The sequence below is a fragment of the Oryx dammah genome, unplaced genomic scaffold (assembly GCF_014754425.2).
Source record: "Oryx dammah isolate SB20612 unplaced genomic scaffold, SCBI_Odam_1.1 HiC_scaffold_19, whole genome shotgun sequence".
In the NCBI taxonomy this organism is placed as follows: Eukaryota; Metazoa; Chordata; class Mammalia; order Artiodactyla; family Bovidae; genus Oryx; species Oryx dammah.
Window position 1 is genome coordinate 87,889,156 of NW_024070203.1, and position 23,637 is coordinate 87,912,792.

The following is a 23,637-nucleotide window of genomic DNA, read 5'->3' on the forward strand; positions in this document are numbered from 1 at the left end:
GGAGGGGAGGCCTGGGCCGCTTGGTGCGGCCCCACCGCTTATTCCGCGTTCTCCAGGCAGACCACACGCTCGTCTGTTCTACGGCCGTGCTCTTATTTACGGCTCTCCGATGTTCGGAATACCCTTTCTGCCTATGAAATTATTAAGAATCAATCCAAAAGCTACAAAACTTCCTCCAAGAATTCTCCTTGAACATGTTATACAGACTTCGTAATTTCCCTCTCCATAAGGTATTTTTATTTCTATATAGGATTTTCTGTGTATTATGACTGACTGGTTTCTTCCATTAGATTCTAAAGTTCACAAGGGCAGAGTCCCCTTTATTCTCCTGACACAGATCCATTTTGCGTACAGGAGACATTTAGTACATGTTGAGTTGAGCCATGTAAGAAAATGGTATCTTTAAAGCATTCAAAACCAGGGCTCTAAGACATGAGCTATTCTGTTCTGTGCTGCTTTACAAAAAGACAAAAACACTAAAAATACTCATCTTTTGCTGAGTACCTACTATGTGAATATCAGAATACTTTTTTAGTTTAGCTTTTTAAACTAAACTAAATGTGGAATAGGTAATGTTCGCTACTTCTACTTTCTTACATGTAAAAAGGGGAGGGGAGAAGTACCCCATTAGCTCGCTTCACACGTTCGTCGCCTGCTGTCCCCACATCCAGAGAGCAGCCACCTCTCTAAGCAAAGCCCTGGGGACCGCAGCAGAGGGACCCCACCTGAAGGCCATCAGGACCACCTCCTCACAGACGGCAGGCACAGCAGCACACCCCTCAGTCACTGCCGGATACGCAAGAGTCTCTGCGTCATCTTTTCACCTAAATCCTCACCCCCTATTTCCCTGATCTGAACAGTATCTCCATCTGTGCCCTCCATCTCACAGTGTGCCGGTCCATTCTTCTGAACTTTTATTACATGATTTGCAGGCTTCTAGAGTCTTAACGGGCTTTCCTGGTGGCTCAGATGGTAAAGAATCTGCCTGCAAATGCAGGAGAGCTGGGTTTGATCCCTGGGTCGGGAAGATCCCCCTGGAGACGGTCTAAACAGCTCCTCTCTTGCCTTAACTGAAACTCAGCTAGCCTGAAACAGTCCATTTCCTTTACAGCCAGCCAACACACTTTCATCATCTGAGGCAAATGACCTGGCTATGAAGCCTTCCTTTTGCACTCTTGCTATCACCTCCTTCCTGACCACGTTCCTTCGCTCACTGATACCTCTGGCCCCTGCTTCACAGTCCTCTCGTTCACTCAGGTGACAGGCAACACTACAGCCTCCCAGGTCTTGGCCGTTCTTCAGGGATCTGTTCCCCTACTTTAGTATCATACCTTGAACTTGGTCACCAGCAGCAAAGGGAATTATTCACCAAAACACTCTATTCTCTGATTATCTGTTTTCCCCAACTTACTTCAATCAAAATGCCAACCTATTAACCCAATATTTTCTCACCATCCTACCTTGTCCAGACTCTTCCAATCTTCACTTCTTAAGCAACAGCCCACCATTATAAAGTATTAGGTTGGTGCAAAGGTAACTGTGGTTTCGGCACTGTTGAAATTGCCATTTGATACCGGAATACATTCTCGATAAATGTGGTTATGTTATACACCACTTTAACACACATTTCTCACTTTATGTTCTTTTGCTAATGATTCAGTTCAGTTCAGTTAATCAGTCATGTCCGACTCCTTGTGACTCCATGAACTGCAGCATGCCAGGCCTCCCTGTCCGTCACCAACTCCAAACCCATGTCCATCGAGTCAGTGATGCCATCCGGCCATCTCATCCTCTATCGTCCCCTTCTCCTCCTGCCCTCAATCTTTCTCAGCATCAGGTCTTTCCCAATGAGTCAGCTCTTCGCGTCAGGTGGCCAAAGTATTGGAGTTTCAGCTTTAGCATCAGTCCTTTCAATGAACACCCAGGACTGATTTCCTTTAGGATGGACTGGTTGGACCTCTTTGCAGTCCAAGGGACTCTCAAGAATCTTCTCCAATACCACAGTTCAAAAGCATCAATTCTTTGGTGCTCAGCTTTCTTTATGGTCCAACTCACATCCATACATGACCACTGGAAAAACCATAGCCTTGACTAGATGGACCTTTGTTGGCAAAGTAATGTCTCTGCTTTTGAATATGCTATCTAGGTTGGTCATAACTTTCCTTCCAAGGAGTAAGCATCTTTTAATTTCATGGCTGCAGTCACCATCTGCAGTGATTTTGGAACCCCCCAAAATAAAGTCTGACACTGTTTCCACTGTTTCCCCATCTATTTCCCATGAAGTGATGGGATCAGATGCCATGATCTTAGTTTTCTGAATGTTGAGCTTTAAGCCAACTTTTTCACTCTCCTCTTTCACTTTCATCAAGAGGCTCTTCAGTTCTTCACTTTCTGCCATAAGGGTGGTGTCATCTGCATATCTGAGGTTATTGATATTTCTCCCAGCAATCTTGATTCCAGCTTGTGCTTCCTCCTGTCCAGGGTTTCTCATGATGTACTCTGCATATAAGTTAAATAAGCAGGGTGACAATATACAGCCTTGACGCACTCCTTTTCCTATTTGGCACCAGTCTGTTGTTCCATGTCCAGTTCTAACTGTTGCTTCCTGACCTGCATACAGGTTTCTCAAGAGGTAGGTCAGGTGGTCTGGTATGTCTATCTCTTTCAGAATTTTCCACAGTTTACTGTGATCCACAGTCAAAGGCTTTGGCACAGTCAATAAAGCATAAATAGATGTTTTTCTGGAACTCTCTTGCTTTTTCAATGATCCATTGGATGTTGGCAATTTGATCTCTGGTTCTTCTGCCTTTTCTAAAACCAGCTTGAACATCTGGAAGTTCACGGTTCACGTATTGCTGAAGACTGGCTTGGAGAATTTTAAGCGTTACTTCACTAGCGTGTGAGATAAGTGCAATTGTGCGGTAGTCTGAGCATTCTTTGGCATTGCCTTTCTTTGGGATTGGAATGAAAACTGACCGTTTCCAGTCCTGTGGCCACGCTGTTTATTTTATATTTACTTTAGACTATGGAAAGGATGTTAGATGAGAAGCAAATTTGCGTGATTGTCTTATTTGATTTCAAAATGAGGTGTAAAGCAGCAGAGACAACTTGCTACATCAACAGCCCATCTGGCCCAGGAGCTGCTCATGCACGTCCAGTGCAGTGGTGTTTCAAGAAGCTTTGCAAAGGAGATGAGCGCCTTGAAGACGAGGACCGCAGTGGCTGGCCATCCAAAGTTACAATGGCCAACTGAGCAGATCATCGAAGCTGATCCACTTACCACTGCAGGTGTAATTGAAGAACTCAGTGTTGACCATTCCACGGTCATTCCGCATTTGAAGCAAAGTGAAAAGGTGAAAAGGCTCTGTAAGTGGGTGCCTTATGAGCTGATTGAAAATGAAAAAAAAACTGTTGTTCTGAAATGCCATCTTCTCTTATTCTAGGCAACACGCCATTTCTCGATTGGATTGTAACGTGATGAAAGGTGGATTTATATGACAACCAGCAATGACCAGCTCAGTGGCTGGACTGAGAAGAAGAAGCTCCAGAGCACTTCTCAAAGCCAAACTTACACCAAAAAAAAGTCATGGTCAAATACCAACAAAAAAAGGTCACGGTCACTGTTTGGTGGTCTGCTGCCCGTCTGATCCATCACAACTTTCTGAATCGCGGTGAAACCATTACATCTGAGAGGTATGTTCAGCAAATTGGTAAGAAGCACTGGAAACTGCAGCAGCTGCTCGCAGCACTGATCAACTGAGAGCCCAATTCTCCACGCCACCCGGCCACACGCTGCACAACCAGCGCTTCAGAAGCTGAACGAATTGGGCTACGAAGTTTTGCCTCATCTGCCATATTCACCTAACCTCTCGCCAACTGACTACCACTTCTTCAAGCAACTCGACAACATTCTGCAGGGAAAATGCTTCCACAACCAGCAGGAGGCATAAAGTGCTTTCCTCAAGAGTTCATCTAATCCCGAAGTATGGATTTTTACGTTATAGGAACAAACAAACTTGTTTCTCACTGGCAAAAGTGTATTGACTGTAATGCTTCCTATTTTGATTAATAAAGATGTGTTTGAGCCTAGTTACAATGATTTAAAATTCATGGTCTAAAACTGCAATTACTTTTGCACCAACCTAATAATTTATAAAGGTCATGGTCCATCCTTATAATCACTACCATGCAAATACTTTAAAATCTTATCTCTCCTTTTTGAACTTACTCAAACTCTGAATGAATTCAGCCTTCTACTTTTTCATTCCTTGTACCTTATCAGTTGAAAATTACTGCAGGGGCTATCTGACGACTTCACGTGAACTACTAGATCCGAGGGCGCAATCCAACGCTGCCCAGCATTCTTGGCCATGTTTCTCTAGAAAACACTTGTCTCGTCCCTGACAGCTCTCCCTTTCTTTCTCCTTCCAAGTCTTTCCCTTCTTCACTGTTAGCCAGTGACTTCACCTTATAAATACTTGGAGGAAAAAAATCAACAGTTGATCAACTCTTTTTTCCTTTACAAAATCTAAAATCTATCTGTAGTTTAACTCAACCTTTCTTCCTCTTTTGTTACAACAAAGGAAATGTTCTCGTTTTCATCAAAAGTGAATTCCTTAACTCACACTCAGAATCCCAATTCTTTCCATCTCCTTTTCGTTATGAACTCTCTGTCCCCTGCCTCAACAATCTCTCCTGCATTGGACTCACCAATTTAATCTAACCTGGTGTTCCTTACAGTTTTTGGTGAACAGGATCCTTTTTCACATCTAAAAATATTGAGAAATCCAAGGAGCTTTTTGTTTATGTGAATTATAGCTATTGATATTTACCATAAATTTTACAAATACTTTACTGTGAGAATGAAAGTAAGTTATTTTTATGAAAAAGGTGACTGTTTTCAAAAAAGTAGTGAAAAAAGTGACCTTGTTTCATATTTTTGCAAATCATTTTAATGTCTGGTTTAATAGAAGACATCTGGATTCTAATACCTATGTGTTTATACTATCAAACTGCATTGTTTTTAGATTATATGAAAACTGTTCCCATACAGATATGCAATTAGAAAACAGAGACGTACTCAAGTAATTTTTTCCCAGATAATTGTGGATATTATTCTTTGATAATATACTAAGTTTGACAAGGTTATGCATAATATGGGTTTTGAAATCATATCACAGAACCCTTTGTATTCTGTTAGATGAAATCTATTGGTTTATTTTTCACTTTGGATGTTTTTCTCATGAATGAGTTTATAACATCATGTATCAGTTATTTGGAAATATAGGTTCATCCAGTTATAACGAATTTTCAAGTATTAGTCTTGGGAAGCTGCAAAGCTGAATATACAAGTTTTCCAAAATTCTGCTTTTTGTACGAAACCTCAATGTTATCATCCCAACAAATGCTGTTAGTTGTTTTCCTTAAAATGATGAGCTTTTACTTAATTTTCAAGAAAAAAGTCTGAATGAAACAGTTATGTTTTCAAGTAAACAGAGCATTTCACAAAAAAAGCAAGCTCTTCAGCTTTCAACTCGACAACTGCCTAAGAGCTTCTTCGCAAGACAAAAACCAGTGTTTTATGTAGACTTGCCATTTATTTTCTCATACAGAATATTAAAAAAAAACCTACACACATACTTCAAGTGTCAAGACTTAATAAAGTTAATAGTTTTTACTACTTCATAATCAACAACTTTCAATAAGCCTGGCCTTTTCTTTTTTTTTTTTTTTTAACTTCTAATGTGTGGTGTTGAAAAATGCAGAGACAGCAGTTTGGTGTCACTGCCTTGACTTGTGCTAAGGCAACAGCTGTGGACCCACCATTACTTTGGTACCACAAGTGCAAATGTCAGAACAATAAAAAGGCAAAAAAGGACAGTGTGAAAACTGGCTTTGACCTCCTGAAAGCCACACATACCTTCGGGCCATCACCATCTTCTGTCTGGATGACTAACAGCTCTGACCTCCCTGCTCTCACTCACCCAGTTCCCGCCCTCCCTGTGCTGCCAGAGTCGTTTTTCTTAGATCTCTTCCTATGTAAGACTCCTCAATGGCTTCTAATTGTATTTAGAACCTAATTGCTCATCATAGTCTTTAACCTCTACATAATGTAGCTCCTGCTCACATTTCCAAATTCTTTTATCTTCCTCCTCAGAATCATTAAGTTCCATTCATACCAAGTCATCTTTTATTTCTGTAAAAAATGAGTATACAAAGTATACACTCCCCATTTCTTTCCACAGCGTGCTATTCATCAAACTCAACTTAAACATCACTGTTTCCAAGAAACTTCCCTGACCACCCAATCTGGTGGGGATTCCTCTCCAGCCGGTCTCCTGGTTTAAAGGACTCCTAGCATTTGTAAAGAGGTGATGACCTGTTTGTCTTTTGTGCCCATCCCCAATGGAGCACAAACTTCATAAAAGGCAGGGAGCCCTTCAATCTTATTTTACACCTAGTGGTACTTTAAATAATTTTTTAATCAACGGATACATTTCTCGAGTATTTATATTAACCAGTCACTCTAAAGTGTTTAGTTATAGAGTGCTATATTAATCAGTAAAAACTGAAATTCTGACTACTTTAATGAATCAACAATTATGCTCAGTCACTGTACTATTCCAGATTTCTGAACTTACCATGTGTGGCTTCTTGGTAACCAGGTGTCTTTGCCAACTTTTTCGATGCAAAATTTTTGAGGCCCATTACTTCCTAAATCAGGAAAATATGACAAAATTCATTTGGTCCTTTAACCTTTTTAAGTTTTGACTTAAAAACTAGTCAAAACTAGTTTTGACAACGAGTCAAACAGGAACACGTCACAGAATCAACATGAAGGATACAGAATAGACTACAATGTAAGTGGCTTCTGCCCAGAGAATGTCTTAATGCTGCAGAGATCCAGCAACAGGAATCACAAAGTGGAGAGATCAGGGTCTACAGAACTGTGCTCCCTTCACAAAGCCTCCGAGAGCAGACTTTCATACCTATCTTACAAATGTACTTGATATGAAGCATTAATTTGTCTCTCTTTCAGTAGATGCCCTACATAAAGCACAGAAGAATAATCCTTAGGCTTAAGTCTGCTGTGTGTCTAAACGCACTATCACAAAATTATTTACAGAGAAAGCTGCACTTACCCATGAGTTCCGCAAATCCTCCTAGAGGTAAACGGCAGGTTCCAGTGACAAACTGCAGGAGTCGCATTCTCACTTCATTGTCTGTCTCCTTCACAAACTGCGTAACAGAATCAAGTTTACTTTACGACCTGGTGAAAATTATTTGTACTAAAATTCTGTTTCTAATTAACTTACAACTCTTGTACTGATTTCTAAGCCAAATTTCCTAGTTTTAGGAGGAAAATGAAAACAGAGGATGCACCGTATGCTTTTTGTGTATTTGGCCCTAATGACAATATTGTGAGACAGGCACTATCATTAGCATCCCCATGATACATGTAAGAAGACAGTGGCCAGGCTTCCCTGGTGGCTCAGTGGCAAAGAGCCCGTCTGCTGATGCAGGAGACACGGGTTCTATCCCTGATCTGGAAGATCCCACACACCACGGAGCAGCTAAGCCCGGGGGCCACAGCTATTGAGCCTGTGCTCTAGAGACCAGGAGCCACACCTCTGAGCCCACAGGCCACGACTGCAGAAGCCCTCGCACACCAGAGCCTGTGCTCCACAACAGAGAGGACATCGCGATGCGAAGCCTGTGCACCACAGCCAGAGGGGAGCCCCTGCTCGCCGCAACTCGAGAAAAGCCCGTGTGCAGCAACAGAGACCCAGCACAGTCAAAAATAAACAAGTAATCAGAAAAAAAGAAAATGGGGGCCTGGAGAGGTGAAAGAATTTGTCCTTCTCAACCTGCTACTAAGTGGCAGAACTAACATTTGAACTCAGGTCTGACTGAGCTCTAAAGCTCTGTTATCCTGACCTGAGCTGACTACCCTGCAAGCTACTGACGGTGAACAAATCCTTCTCATTTGCCACTCTCAGCAGTTTCTGATATTTTCTTTCACTAAACACCACTTTCCCAACTGTGTTCTTCATACTTGAACCCAAAGTATGCATTCTTCTAAATATATATCTCTTCATGGCCTATTTCTTTTCAAAGTGGACACAGACAGGTAATGTGAAATACTGACCTGAATTGCTCTGAGTGTCTTACAACAGAAGGCAAGGAACTTAGGGGACAGTGTGACAGTAGAAACGTATCTTAAAAACAAGAGACTAAACTTTAGCTAATAATAAGACAAAATGTTGTGCTAAATTTGAAAAATAATGTTTCTGCACAGAATTGCGCTGAGGCAACATGTTTCATCAAGACGTAGAAACGGAGGTGAATAGGGCTGGCATAAATCTCACCACCTTCCCCAGAATAAAACCCCATTTGAATGAGTGAGTGAGTGAAGTTGCTTAGTCTTATCTCAGTCTTTGTGACCCATGGGCCATAGCCCGCCAAGCTCCTCTGTCCATGAGATTTTCCAGGCAAGAATACTGGAGTGGATTGCCATTTCCTTCTCCAGGGAAATCCCATTTAGAAAACACAACTATTCATTTGGATTTACATAACCCAGCAAGCACTTAAGCTCCTCAGGTATACAGAAAGAAACGCCCAAAGGGAGTGTCAGGGAACAAAAGGAACAAGGAAGCTGGTAAAGAGCCAAAAGGGAAGATTAGAGATACTTGCACATACTGTTGTGGAAGTTTGCTCAGTCGAGTCCGACTCTTTGCGACCCCGTGGACTGTAGCCTACCAGGCTCCTCTGTCCATGGGATTTTCCAGGCAACAGTACTGGAGTGGTTTGCCATTTCCTTCTCCAGGGAATCTTCCCAACCCAGGGATCGAACCCAGGTCTCTTGCATTGTAGACAGAGGCTTTACCGCCTGAGCCACCAGGGAAGTCTGCACATACTCTATATGGATGCAATTCTGATGTCTTAGGTTTGGAAACAGAGTTACTCCTACTTTTTCTTTACTTTTTGCAACAGATAACATGTGCGGGTGGCGTGGACCTCAGACAGCAGGAGGGTGCAGCGGGGAGCCCACGCGCACACCTCTGCCTCAGCGCGGCTCTCTGCCCCGCCGCCCACCACCTTCTCAGAGGCTGTGTTCATACACTAGCAGACACTTCGTCTAGATAGAATTGATATTCTCCTTTAAGCCAAGTAATAGATACAACTTCCTTTTAACCTTAATACTGTATTGAAAACCATTATTCTCCAATATTTTTGTTAATTTGCATTAAGAAAAAGAATGACAGGTATGGAATTACAGAACGGATATATTACAACTTATTTACTCAGTTCCCCTGATGGACAAAGAGGGAAGGAGGGAGAGGGGGAGAGAGAGAGGAAAGGGAAGAAAAGTCATTCTTGAACATTATCCTCTAGATTGTTCTAATTTGCTGGCATATTATCACCTTTAGAGGAATTAAGTATTTTCATTGACTTTCTCATTAAAAACATATTCCTCTTTTACTTCCAAAATTAAGTAGAATTTATAGAATACTTTCATACTACTAGAAAAAAAAATGTTATACCTAAAACCATTACCGTTAAACTAATATTTAAAGATGGTCATTTGTTCTTTCATTTAGGAAATAAGAAATGGAAAATCCTTTAACAAGTATTATACTATCCACTTCTAATTTAAAATTCAAAGACTAAATACCATGTCCAAAAGCAGTCTCAACCTTAAAAATTAACTGTTTTCAAATTACCACTTCATCAGAAAACATTTTCTTTCAGTATTTAGTGTCAAGAAGATAAAAGCAAATACCTGCCAAAACCAAATGATTTGCTTGCTGTTTCTGGTATAATGGCGATACACAGTGTTTCTCTGCCAATCTGCCAGGTCGACCTCCTGCATGCCACACAACATAACCTGGGGAAGGAGCACGGTATCAGGTCAGAGCAAAGATTCAGTGAAGAGAGTAACTACAGGACTGAAATCTGCTAATGCCAGCTATGCACATGCATCATTATCTATGTGTACATCAAATAACGATCACAGTAAAGCAAGTCTAACTAAATTGTGTGGCAATTTAACATGCAGAATTCTTCGGTTCTTATTCATGTTTACTGAACTTAAAAACATTCAAAAGTAACTATTCTTCAAGAAAAACATCAGCTCTACAAAAACAATCACTTTTAATACACATATATCCCAAATCACATACATTACAAGTAAGTTTTAAACATACATTTCTGGTTCTTCTTTTTTTTAATCTATGCTACCTTACCTATTTAAAAGTAAAAGTATACTAACCTCCTGTTATTCATCTATCCAGGCTTTGAGAATAAAATCTTCTAGATATGTAAAATTTTCAAATAACTCTAGTTTATTATATATGGGATGAAAACTATTTGGGGCGTAACAACCTGTACTTTATTTCTCATATCAACTATGATCTATAATTTACATACAATAAAGCGTGCCTATTTTAAGTACAGAGTTACATGCATTTTGACAGCAGTATATACCTGTTAACCACCTCAGTGACCTCACCACAGGTTAGGTTTCTCAACACAGCAGACAGGCTACACTCATCCGCTCTTTTCTGCTGTCTTTTCTCACCAGTAGAATGTTTATGAGATTCATCCACACTGTGACGGCTGATGGCTACCAGCGGTTCTGTCATATTGCTGAGTGGTATTTCATTATGTAAATATACAACAATTTATTTACCCATACTCTTGTTGACGGACATTTAGGTTACTTCAAATTTTTGATTTTGATGAATAAAACTGTGATGAACATTTATGGAAAAGTTCTTCTGTTAACATATATACTTCATTTCCACATGAGTAAACACCTACTAGTGGAACTGCGAGGGCATAAGGCTGAGGCATGTTTAACAGTGATAATTCGTTTAGTTTGAATCTGTATTTCCCCAATGATTAGTGAGCATCTCCCCATGTTTATATGCCATCAACAGAGCTTCTTTAATGAAGTGAGCCTTTGTCCACTTAAAAATTGTATTTTTATTTAGTGACAAGCTTTTAATATAGCCTGGATATAACACCTTTGTCTCCAGAGTTTCTTTCAGCAGGTAGGTTGCCTTTTCATTTACTTGACAGCATCTTTTGAAGAGAAGTTTTTAATTTTGATGAAGTCTAACATCCTTTTGTGTTCCTCCTAAGACACTTCCGTCTAGACTCATATTTTTCTACTATATTTTTAGTTTTTATATTTATGTTCATAATTTATTTCAAATTAATCTTTATGAGCTGACTTGGGGTCAAAACTAATTTTCTTCTATATGAATACCAAGTTAATCCAGAATCATTTGTTTAAGACTTTTCCCCTTTCCTCATCAAAATATATTAGTACTTTTGATGAAAATAATTGACAATATATATGTGGATCTATTCTGGACTCTAATTAAAGCGTTCCACTGACCTGTCTGTCTATCCTCACACAAATATCACACTATCTTGTGGGCTTCCCTGGTGGCTCAGAGGTTAAAGAGTCTGCCTCCAATGCAGGAAACCTGGGTTCGATCCCTGGGTCGGGAAGATCCCCTGGAGAAGGAAATGGCAACCCACTCCAGTATTCTTGCCTGGAGAATCCCATGGATAGAGGAGCCTGGTAGGCTACAGTCCACGGGGTCACAAAGAGTCGGACACGACTGAGTGACTTCACTTAATTACTATGGCTTATAAAAATCCTTGACATCAGGTAGTAAACCTCCTGTAAGATTTGTCCTTTTTCAAAATTGTTTTGGCTAATCTAGAACCTGTGCATTTCCTTGTAGTTTTAGAACCAGCCCATCAATTTCTACGAAAATTCTACCAGGATGTTGATTGGATTGTGTTGTTTGGAGAAAACTGATATTTACAATACTGAATCTTCCAATACACATGATGAATGAACTATGTCTCCACTTATTAAAATTTTAATTTTTCTCAGCAATGTTTCCAGTTTTTAGGATAGAGTTCTTACATGCCTTTGACTAAATTTGTTCATTTTTTTTAATGCTTTAGTAAATGAAACCTTGAAGTTTCAATTTCTAAATGTTTGCTACTAGCATGCAGAAGATACACACCTGATTTTTTAAATAACTGAGCTTGCACCCTACAATGAATTATTAAAATTCATTATCATTTCTAGTTGTTTTTTGGTAGGTCCCTTAGGATTTTCTAAGTTGACAATCATGTTATCATCTGTAAATAAAGGCAGTTTTACTTCTTTCCAAACTTTATGCTTTTTGCTTCTACTTCTGCCTTATTGCACTGGCTTTGGAATCTGGTACAATGTAGAACACAAGTGGTGAGAGTGGACATCACTGAGTTCCCAATCTCAGTGAGAAATATCCGAGGTATCACTATTAGAATGATGTTAGGATTTATCTTTTTGTTGATGCCCTTTATCAAACTGAGAAGGCTGCCTTCTATTCCTAGTGTGATGAAGAGTTTTTACACAGAATGACTGTTTTATCTTCTTACAAACAGATTTTAACCTGTAAAAAAGGGGCATGATTATGGATAACCATTCTTTTGGATAATGGTGTAAATATTCTTTATTGTGGTATTATTCATGGTTAAAAGAGACAATGAATAGTAGTAGAAGAAGAAACAAGAGAAAGACAAGACAAAATAAAACAAATTTCTATTTCCTCATAGCTCTGTGCTGTGAGCTAAAAGCAAATCAGTAAGTAGTTAGGCCTTCAGTTTCCTTATCTGTGTTAGACAATTATCATGCAGCCAGACTATTTCACAAGGTGTGCTGGGAGAAGACTGTAAGCACTACCAAGGGTGATATAAAAGTATGCACCCGTTAACATCTTTCTTTATCTGCTGTCTTAGTTTCCTCTAGGTTCTGATATCAGGCTCTTGTCATAACACCCCTCTCTCACTGAGAGGCCCCTAAGACAGCAGTTCTTAACCAAGGGTACAAAGTATTTTAGATGTATGCATTTTGAGGGTGCAAAATTATTTCATTTTCTTCAGATTCTTAATAGAGTTGGTGATTTAAAAAATGATTAATACTACTCTAAAAACTATCTTCCATTCTACTACTGCATTTCTGCTAATTTGTGTAAGCAAGCTGTTAGGAAAGAGCCGTTAACTAAGGTTTACAGAGTCTGCCTGTAATTCAGGCTCTGAGTCCTGATTTTCATGTATTTCCCATGTCAGAGTTTCTAGAAGGCTAAGTCCTACATAGGACTATTACTGTATAAAACTTAAAATGCTAATTTTTTCATATGCACATTTTGATTACATGGACAAACCAAGTTTCTTAACAGAGGATGCAAGATGGCTGAAGTTAAAATACTGCCCCCAAAAGGTGGCAGAGGGGAAATGCAACCATTTTCCTAAATGGCCCTCCCTACCTTCTAATCTACATGGGGGAGACTTGGAGAATTCACAATAACTAATCATCAGGGAAACATAAATCAAAACCACAGTGAGCTACCACCTCATACTATTATTACTGGAATTGCTACTGTTAAAAACAAAAACAGAAAATAACAAGTATAGGCAAAGATGTGGAGAAGCTGGAAGCCTTGTATACATTTGGTGGGAATGGAAAATGGTACAGCTGCTATGGAAAATGGTAGTGGTTCTTCAAGAAGTTAAATAGAGAATTACTATCTGATAGAGCAATACCACTCCTGAGTATTTACTTAAAAGAACTGAAAGCAGGGTCTCAAAGAGTATTCTGTACACTCATGTATATAGCAACATTATTCACAATCACCAAAAGGTGGAATGAAGACAAAGATTCAGTGACTGATGAATGGATAAAGAAAATACACACATATATGTATTATGTATATTAGTTGTGACCTTTGTGATATATCAGTCAACTCTTTGTGACCCCATGGACTGTAGCACGCCAGGCTTCCCTGTCCTCCACCATCTCCCGGAACTTGCTCAAACTCATGTCCATTGAGTTGGTGATGCCATCCAACCATCTCATCCTCTGTTGTCCCCTTCTTCTCCTGTCTTCAATCTTTCCCAGCATCAGGATCTTTCCAATGAGTCAGCTCTTCGAATCAGGTGGCCAAAGTACTGCAGTTTCAGCCTCAGCATCAGTCCTTCCAATGAACACCCAGGACTGATCTCCTTTAGGATGGACTGGTTGGATCTCCTTGCAGTCCAAGGGACTTTCAAGAGTCCTCTCCAAAACCACAGTTCAAAAGCATCAATTCTTCAGTGCTCAGCTTTCTTTACAGTCCAACTCTCACATCCATACATGACTACTGGAGAAACGATAAGCCCTGACTAGACGGACCTTTTTGGCAAAGTAATGACTCTACTTTTTAAAACGTTGTCTAAGTTGTCATAACTTTTCTTCCAAGGAGCAAGTGTCTTTTAATTTCGTGGCTGCAGTCACCATCTGCAGTGATTTTGGAGACCAAGAAAATAAAGTCTATTACTGTTTTCATTGTTTCCCAATCTATTTGCCATGAAGTGATGGGACTGGATGCCATGAAGTGATGGGACTGGATGCCATGATCTTAGTTTTTTGAACGGTGAGTTTTAAGCCACCTTTTTCACTCTCCTCTTTCAGCTTCATCAAGAGGATCTTTAGTTCCTTTCTGCTTTCTACCCTAAGGGTGGTGTCATCTGCATATCTGAGGTTATTGATATTTCTTCTGGCAATGCTGATCCCAGCTTGCACTTCATCCAGTCTGGCACTTCAATGGTGTACTCTGCATAAAAGTTAAATAAACAGAGTGACAATATAAAGCCTTGATATACTCCTTTCCCAATCTGGAACCAGTCCATTGTTTCATGTCCGGTTCTAACTGTTGCTTCTTGATCTGCATAGAAGGAACAGGTTTCTCAGGAGGCAAGTAAGGCGGTCTGGTATTTCCATCTCTTTAAGAATTTTCCACAGTTGTGGTCTACACAGTTCAAGTCTTTACCCTAGTCAGTGAAGCAGATGTTTTTCTGGAACTCTCTTGATTTTCTGATGATCAAACTGGGTGTTGGCAATTTGATCTCTGGTTCCTCTGCCTTTTCTAAATCCAACTTGAACATCTGGAAGTTCATGGTTCATGTACTTTTGAAGCCTAGCTTGGAGAATTTTGAACATTACTTTGCTAGCATGTGAAATGAGTGTGCAGTAGTTTGAACATTCTTTGGCATTGACCTTCTTTGAGATTGGAATGAAAACTCAATCCGTTTTCCAGTCCTGTGGCCACAGCTGAGTTTTCCAAATTTGTTGGCATACTGGGTTTAGCACTTTCACAGCATCATCTTCTAAGATTTGAAATAGCTCGGCTGGAATTCCATCACCTCCACTAGTTTTGTTGGTGGTGATGCTTCCTAAGGCCCACTTGACTTTGCACTTCCTGATGTCTTGCTCTAGGTGAGTGATCACACCGTTGTGCTTATCTGGGTCATTAAAATCTTTTTTGTATAGTTCTTCTGTGTATTCTTGTCACCTCTTCTTAATAATCTCTGCTTCTGTTAGGTCCATACCGTTTCTGTCCTTTATCATGCCCAACCTTGCATGAAATGTTCTCTTGGTATCTCTAATTTTTTTTAAGAGATCTCTAGTCTTTCCCATTCTATTTTTTTCTCTGTTTCTTTGCATTGTTCACTTAGGAAGGCTTTCTTATCTCTCCTTGCTATTCTTTGGAAGTCTGCATTCAGATGGGTATATCTTTCATTTTCTCCTTCGCTTTTCACTTCTCTTCTTTTCTCAGCTATTTGTAAGGCCTCCTGAGACAACCATTTTGCCTTTTTGCATTTCTTTTTCTTGGGGATGGTTTTGATCACTGCCTCCTGTACAGTGTTATGAACTTCTGCCCCTAGTTCTTCAGGCACTCTGCCTATTAGATCTAATCCTTTGAATCTATTTGTCACTTCTACTGTATAATCGTAAGGGATTTGATTTAGGTCATCCCTGAGTGGTCTAGTGGTTTTCCCTACTTTCTTCAATTTAAGTCTGAATTTGGCAATAAGGAGTTCATGATCTGAGCCACAGTCAGCTCCCAGTCTTGTTTTTGCTGACTGTATAGAGCTTCTCCATCTTCAGCTGTAAAGAATATAATCAATCGGATTTTGGTATTGACCATCTGGTGATATCCATGTGTAGAGTCATCTCTTGTGTTGTTGGAAAGAGGGTATTTGCTATGACCAGTGTGTTCTCTTGGCAGAACTCTCTTAGGTTTTGCCCTGCTTCATTTTGTACTCCAAAGTCAAACTTATCTGTTATTTCAGGTATATCTTGACTTCCTACTTTTGCATTCCAGTCCCTTGTGATGAAAAGGACATCTTTTTTCGGTGATAGTCCTAGAAGGTCTTGTAGGTCTTCACAGAACCTGTCAACTTCAGCTTCTCTGGCATTAGTGGTTGGAGCATAGACTTGAATTACTGTGATACTGAATCGTTTGCCTTGGAAATGAACAGAGACCAGTCTGTCGTTTTTGAGATCCAGTGTGTCGTTTTTGAGATTGCAGCCAGGTACTGCATTTTGGACTATGATGGCTACTCCATTTCTTCTAAGGGATTCTTGCCCACAGTAGTAGATATAATGGTCATCTGAATTAAATTTGCCCAATATGGTCCATTTTAGTTCACTGATTCCTAAAATGTCCATGTTCACTCTTGCCATCTCCTGTTTGACCACTTCCGATTTACCTTGATTCATGGATCTAACATTCCAGGTTCCTATGCATGGCTGTTCTTTACAGCATCAGACTTTACTTTCACCACCAGACACATCCATAGCCGGACGTTGCTTCTGCTGTGGCTCTGCCTCTTCTATCCTTCTGGAGCTATTTCTCCACTCTTCTCCAGTAGTACACTGGGCACCTCCTGACCTGGGGAGCTCCTGACCTGGGGAGCTCACTTTTTTGTCACGTGTTTCTGCCTTTTCTTATTGTTCACCATATACCTGTTGCTGCTGTTCAGTCACTTAGGCGTGTCTGACTCTGTCATCCCATGGTCTGCAGCCCACCAGGCTCCTCTGTCCATGGGATTCTCCAGGCAAGTATACTGGAGTGGGCTGCCATTTCCTCCTCCAGGATATATATGTTACTTACATACATAGAGTAAATACTGAAAATATATACATATATGTTATATATATATATACCTGTACATTATATATATTCAGTATTAAAAAGCAAAAATATTTTACACATGCTACAATATGGATGAACCATGAAAACATTACGGTAACTGAAATGAGGCAGTCACAATAAGATACTGCGTGATTTCCCCTACCTGAGTTCCCCCAATTCTTAATAAGTCTGCACTTTTCAGGAGCCCTAAGAGTTGGCACAACTGATGATTTTGCGCTATGACAGCATCATATTTGGGAGAACTTAAGACCCTTACTCAATGCTGGAGTTTTATACCCCCTAAACATTTCGATAAATCAGAGCGGATTGAAGATGGCGCCATATGTTTTTAAAGCTTGCGGACATTCTATTATAGAAGCATAACAACAGACCCTCCTCCCATTAACTTTCCCTATAATAGCATAATAAAAGATCCTAACCTCCAATTCTTTTTCATCAAAGTACTGCAGCCACTGAAGGGGAACAACCTCATTAAAGCCATCAAGGAAAGCTTTGGTCTGTTCTTGTACTCCTCGAGAAAAACGCCACTCAGTCATTAAACTGAAAATAAAGATGGTATTTAAAAAGATGGTACTTTCTATGTAAGGTAAAAGGGTTTAAAACACAGAGTACTTCTTAACCATCATTAAAAAAGAGAAAGTGAAGAAAATCAGGAAGCTGTACGGAGTGTAGAATTCAAGTGAGCACAGTTTCAAACTGGAAGTTGCAGTGAGCACTACTAAAAGAATAAGTTAAAAAGGGAAAGTGAAATGGAATAAGAGTGAGTACTACAGTGCTAGTCAGGTGGGGCTCCAGACTTGGTTTTGCTACTATCTACAGAGGGCCTCTATCTCCTCATCTAGAAATGAAGAAGTGCATGGGCTTTGGAAAGCCCTTCTTTAGCACCAATGTTCTCTGATTTTTGATCCAGACAAGGTAGCGTGCAATACAGCAAGTGGCAGCAGGAAAGTGGAGGTCATCATATACACTTTTTTTCAAGAATGTTAGTACTGTTGGGAAGAACTTAAATAAATGTATGTCAGAGGCAAGGGAAGTGGGTTTTTTTTAAAACTGTATTTGAATTTTTGAGTGCTTTTGCAACATGTTTATAAATTAAGAGGAATACTGAGTAGAGAAAAAATAACTGAAAAGGATCACTGCAAGAGGGGATGAATGTGGAACGTTCCCCAAGGAGCAAACAAGGCGTGAAGATCCAGGGTACAGAGAGACAGTCTAAGATGCTCTGGCAGTTGTAGAAAGTAGGGACAGGGTACAGAGAGACAGCCCTAAGATGCTCTGGCAGTTGTAGAAAGTAGGGACAATCACCTTACCCAATATATTCATCTTTGTTCTCCTCTGTCACTAGGATATTGGAACCTCCCAACTTCAGGTCATGTGACGTAACCTTCCCCAAAATCTCCATGTCAACAGAAAAGTACATTTCTAAGCCACATTCTTCAATGTTGTTGTCTCTGGGTGATAGAGAGATACAACCACTAATTAACAAAATATGTAAAACTGGTTTCAAGAAAATACCTTATTGAAAGATAAATCTTCAAACCTTATCCAGATAAGGGAATTATAAAATTCAGTATCAATTGATTCCAAATCCTTAATAGTCAGTTTTTTACTTAGCATACGCTTGTAGAAGGGTAACGAGAAACCAGTATCAATAAATTTCCCATGAAAGAGTGCCTGCCAAGAAAAAACAAAAAATTTAAAAAATTTACAAAGTAGCAATTTTCCTATTCAGGGCACAATGATAACAGAGGTATCATAAGGCTTCACAGGCAAAAAAGTACTTAATAATTAATCAGTATAAATCGTGAAAACTAAAAGATTGAAATCATGAAAAGTAAAAAATAAAATATTCTATAAGATGCTAAGTATGAAAAACAAATTTAGAGTGAAAACAGTATCTCTTTAACTGAGGTCAAACACTTAGCTATATGATGTCCTGTCAATAACTTTGAAGAGGATGATAATTGAGCCTTATCAAACTCCCATTTTTAAATATGTTTCATGAATTACATTAACCCCACTAGACACAGAAAAGAAGGCATTCTGGGGGTCCCTGTGCACCTGGGAAGACCCCTCTCCAACTCCGTTCTTATCCCAGTTGCTTGAGAGAGCTTTAGGACTGACCCTGTCTCGCCTTCACAATAGCCAATGCAGAGAGCCCCAGACCTGCAGTTCTCTGACTCTCACCACCATTCCGCCTGTCTACTGTGAAATCTGATTCCGTGTCTCACATCTTACCTAACTTTCAAAACCATCCTACTATGTTTCGTCCTCTTCAAGCTCATGGTCCATCATTAGCAAAATCCCCCACATTCTCAATTCATCCTTTGAAGATCCTTTCGCATCTTGTGCTAACAAAAATCTGGCATTTTTCTGAGGATCCTGTTTCCTTTCAAATCCTCTCAGGGAGCTGGCTGTCTCTCTCCTATCCCCATGTCACCAAGTCTGGGAGTGGGTGTGTGTTGCTTCTCATCACTAATTTCACCTCCCTTACCTGCCCCAGTGTGCCAGCCCTCTATGTTCATGGCTCACCACCCCCTACTTCCTCACTGCAGTCATCCTTAGATCTTCTGGTTTCCCCCCCTTACTCATTCAGTCCCACGCTTTTTCAACATGACCGTCATCATTTTTAAGATTTCATGATCTGCACTGATGATTCTTTTACTACCCTCGCACTTTTTAATCCTTTCTCTGGTCTTAGTCTTTAACTTAGTTGAATGTTCTCAACAACATATCCTCGACACTGTTATTAGCACTGACTGCAATTCCTTCATAAACTGAATTCCAAAGAGCTCCTGCCATTCCAGCTCACCACCTTCAGCAGTAAACACCAGCAAGTTTTGACCCCACTGGGATCTAAAAAAATCCAGGGAATTTGTTAGCCTGTTACTGTCACCTAGCCCGCTTATGAAGTTATTTCTCCCCTTACTCAGTTTTTCTTGAAAATTTTGGCCACACCACGCAGTATGTGGGATCTTAGTTCCCCCAACCAGGGATGGCGCCCACACCCTGTGCAATGGAAAGCTCAGGAGTCTTAGCTCCTCAGCCACCAGGGAAGTCCTCACCTTACTCAGTTTAGATTCCATCGTCAGTCACTAAAGTTACTCCTTTGGACCTTCAGAGCACAATCACTTTAACCACTTGGCCACCTCTCCCGTGTTACCTTCAAACCTCGTCTCCTCACTCTGCACTAATGAATGTGGCCTCCATCTCGCCGAGGAAACAGCCACCATGAGAGAACTTCTTTGCTTCCCCCACACCTGCTCACTAGTATTAGGCTGGTGCAAAACAAACTGCGGTTTTTGCAATGTTGAAATTTGCCATTAGATGTTGGAATACATTCTAAATAAATGTAGTTGTATTATACATCCTTTTAATGCACATTTCTCGCTTTATAGTTTTCTTTTTTGCTAATGACTATTACTTGCTGTTTATTGTATACTTATTTTAGACTATAGAAATGATGCTAGACAAAAAGCAAATTGAGTGATTTGTTTTTTTTAAATTCAAGTTCAAAATGGGTCGTAAAGCAGCACAGACACCTCACAGCAACAATGCACCTTGGCCTGGAACTCTAACAAACGCACAGCACAGTGGGTGTTCAAAAAGTTTTACAAAGGAGACGACAGCCTCGAAGTTGAGAAACATAGTGGCTGGCCATCAGAAGTTGACAATGAACAGCTGAGAAGATCATCAAAGACAATCCTCTTACTACACAAGAAGCTGCTGAAGAACTCAAAGCTCATCATTCTATAGTCGTTGGGCATTTGAAGCAAATGAGAAAGGTGAAGAAGCTCGATAAGTGGGTGTCTCACAAGCTGATCGAAAATTTAAAAAATCTTCAGTTTGAAGTGTCTTCTTCTCTTATTCTGTGCAACAACAGTGAACCATTTCTCAACCAGATGGTGATGTGTGAAGAAAAGTGGATTTGATGACAACTGGTGATGACCAGCTCAGTGGATGGACTGAGAAGAAGCTCCAAAGAGCTTCCTACAGACAAACTTGCACCAAAAAGAGGTGCTGGTCACTGTTTGATGGTCTACTGCCAGTCGGATAGACTACGGCTTTCTGAATCCCTGCAAAACCATTACAGCTGAGACGTTTGCTGAACAAATTGATGAGATGCACTGAGAACTGCAATGCCTGCAGCCAACACCGGTCAACAGAAGAGGGCCCAGTCCTTCTCCATGACGACGTCTGATGACATCCGACGGCAGGCTGCACAACCAATGCTTCAAAAGTTGAATGAACTGGGCCACGGAGTTTTGTCTCATCCACCATATTTACCTGACCTCTCACCAACCGACCACCACTTCTTCAAGCATCTTGACAGCTTTTTGCAGGGAGAACGCTTCCACAACCAGCAGGAGGCAGAAGATGCTTTCCAAGAGTTCGTGGAATTCTGAAGCATGGGTTTTTATGCTACAGGAATAAACAAACTTATTTCTCATTGGCAAAAATGTGTTGATTATAATGGTTTCTATTCTGATTAATAAAGATGTGTTTAAGTCTAGTTATAATGAATTAAAACTCACTGTCTGAAACCATAATTACATGTGCACAACCCTGACAGCACCTGCACCTATGCGCTCCTTCTGTGCAGCTATGACTTCTCTGTGCCCTGGACACATCTCCCCCTTGCTCTCCTAGTCAAGGTCACTGCTCCCAAATCCCCCCTCTCTCTGACCTCATCAAATCCCTTCTTCTCTTCCTGATCATCGGCAGCATATAAATGTTTTATTCTCCTCCCATTCTTGGTTCCATATATACTTCATGGTGCTGCCCAGTATCTTTTTAATCCTTTATTGAAAGTTTCTTTAAGAGATTTTGTGTGTGTGTGCTTAACTGCTCAGTAGTGTCCGACTTTCTGCAACCTCACAGACTGTGGCCCTCCAGGCTCCTCTGTCCATAGGATTCTCCAGGCAAGAATACTGGAGTAGGTTGCCATGCCCTCCTCCAGGGGATCTTCCCAACCCAGGGCTCCCACCCTGAAGGTGGCTTCTTTACCAGTTGAGCCACCAGGGAGGCTCCTTTAAGAGATTCATCAGTTCAGTTGCTCAGTCATGTCTGACTCTTTGTGACCCCATGAACCACAGCACACCAGGCCTCCCTGTCCATCACCAACTCTCAGAGTTTACCCAAACTCATGTCCATCGAGTCGGTGATGCCATCCAACCATCTCATCCTCTGTCATCCCCTTCTCCTCCTGCCCTCAATCTTTCCCAGCATCAGGGTCTTTTCAAATGAGTCAGCTCTTCACATTAGGTGGCCAAAGAATTGGGAGTTTCAGCTTCAACATCAGTCCTTCCAATGAACACCCAGGACTGATCTCCTTTAGGATGGACTGGCTGGATCTTGTAGTCCAAGGGACTCTCAAGAGTCTTCTCCAACACCACAGTTCAAAAGCATCAATTCTTCAGCACTCAGCTTTCTTTATAGTCCAACTCTTACTTCCATACATGACCACTGGAAAAACCATAGCCTTGACTAGGCGGACCTTTGTTGGCAAAGTATTGTCTCTGCTTTTGAATATGCTGTCTAGGTGGGTCATAACTTTCCTTCCAAGGAGTAAGCGTCTTTTAATTTCATGGCTGCAATCACCATCCGCAGTTATTTTGGAGCCCAGAAAAAGAGTCAACCACTGTTTCCACTGTTTCCCCATCTATTTCCCATGAAGTGATGGGGCCATGATCGTGGTTTTCTGTATGTTGAGCTTTAAGCCAACTTTTTCACTCTCCTCTTTCACTTTCATCAAGAGGGTCTTTAGTTCTTCTTCACTTTCTGCCATGAGGGTAGTGTCATCTGGATATCTGAGGTTATTGATATTTCTCCTGGAAATCTTGATTCCAGCTTGTGCTTTCTCCAGCCCAGCATTTCTCATGATGTACTCTGCATATAAGTTAAATAAGCAGGGTGACAATATATAGCCTTGACATACTCCTTTTCTTATTTAAGAGATTAGTTTTATTTATTGTCCCCATTTCTCCTTCCATTCTCTCTTGAGGCTCCTCCCATCCACCTTTCCTCTCCACTGCACACGAATATCATTCACCTGGCCAAATCAAACAGTTACTTCTTGAACCTCATCTTGATCAGCCAGCAGCATTCGACACAGCTGATCACTTCTTATTTCTTGACACATACTTCCTTCCTCCTTGGTCATCTAGAAACCATTTGTATTTATTCTCCTATCTCCTCCTCTGCCTAGGCTCTTTTGCCGGTTCCTTCTTATCTCCCCAACTTATAAGCATTCTTAAACAACTTCTCTGTCCACACTGATCCTTTAAATGGTTACATCGTCTTACTGAGATATCCTCTCATTGCCAGACTTGTGTATCCAACTATCTATTCTACATCCCCACTTGAAAGTTGGCAAGAATCTTAAACCAAATCCCAATTCTGGAGTCCCTCCCTGCCAAACTTCCTCTCTGTCACAACCCTGCCATCCTGGGAAATGGCAGCTGCAACCAGATACACAGACCTTACAGTCTGGTGCAACACCTGACTCGCACACCTTGCACCTAAATGGGCAGAAGACCTGACTCACACACCTTGCCCCTAAACGGGCAGAAGACCTGATTGCCTC

At 40.7% G+C, this 23,637-nt stretch overlaps 1 protein-coding gene across 5 annotated transcripts in view; it reads right to left on the reverse strand.

Moving 5' to 3' along the window:
• Window positions 1-23,637, reverse strand: part of WWP1 (WW domain containing E3 ubiquitin protein ligase 1) — a 141,716-nt gene that overhangs the window by 2,497 nt on the left and 115,582 nt on the right. For 3 of the 5 annotated variants that reach the window (XM_040261128.1, XM_040261126.1, XM_040261127.1), the window contains 6 exons: window positions 18,592-18,725; window positions 18,362-18,502; window positions 17,471-17,591; window positions 9,785-9,889; window positions 7,143-7,239; window positions 6,642-6,714 (listed from right to left, as the gene is read on the reverse strand). In XM_040261128.1, the coding sequence (XP_040117062.1) occupies window positions 6,642-6,714; window positions 7,143-7,239; window positions 9,785-9,889; window positions 17,471-17,591; window positions 18,362-18,502; window positions 18,592-18,725 (671 nt within the window). The remainder of the gene's footprint in view (window positions 1-6,641; window positions 6,715-7,142; window positions 7,240-9,784; window positions 9,890-17,470; window positions 17,592-18,361; window positions 18,503-18,591; window positions 18,726-23,637) is intronic. The other 2 variants (XR_005724562.1, XR_005724563.1) reach the window with 1 other exon arrangement.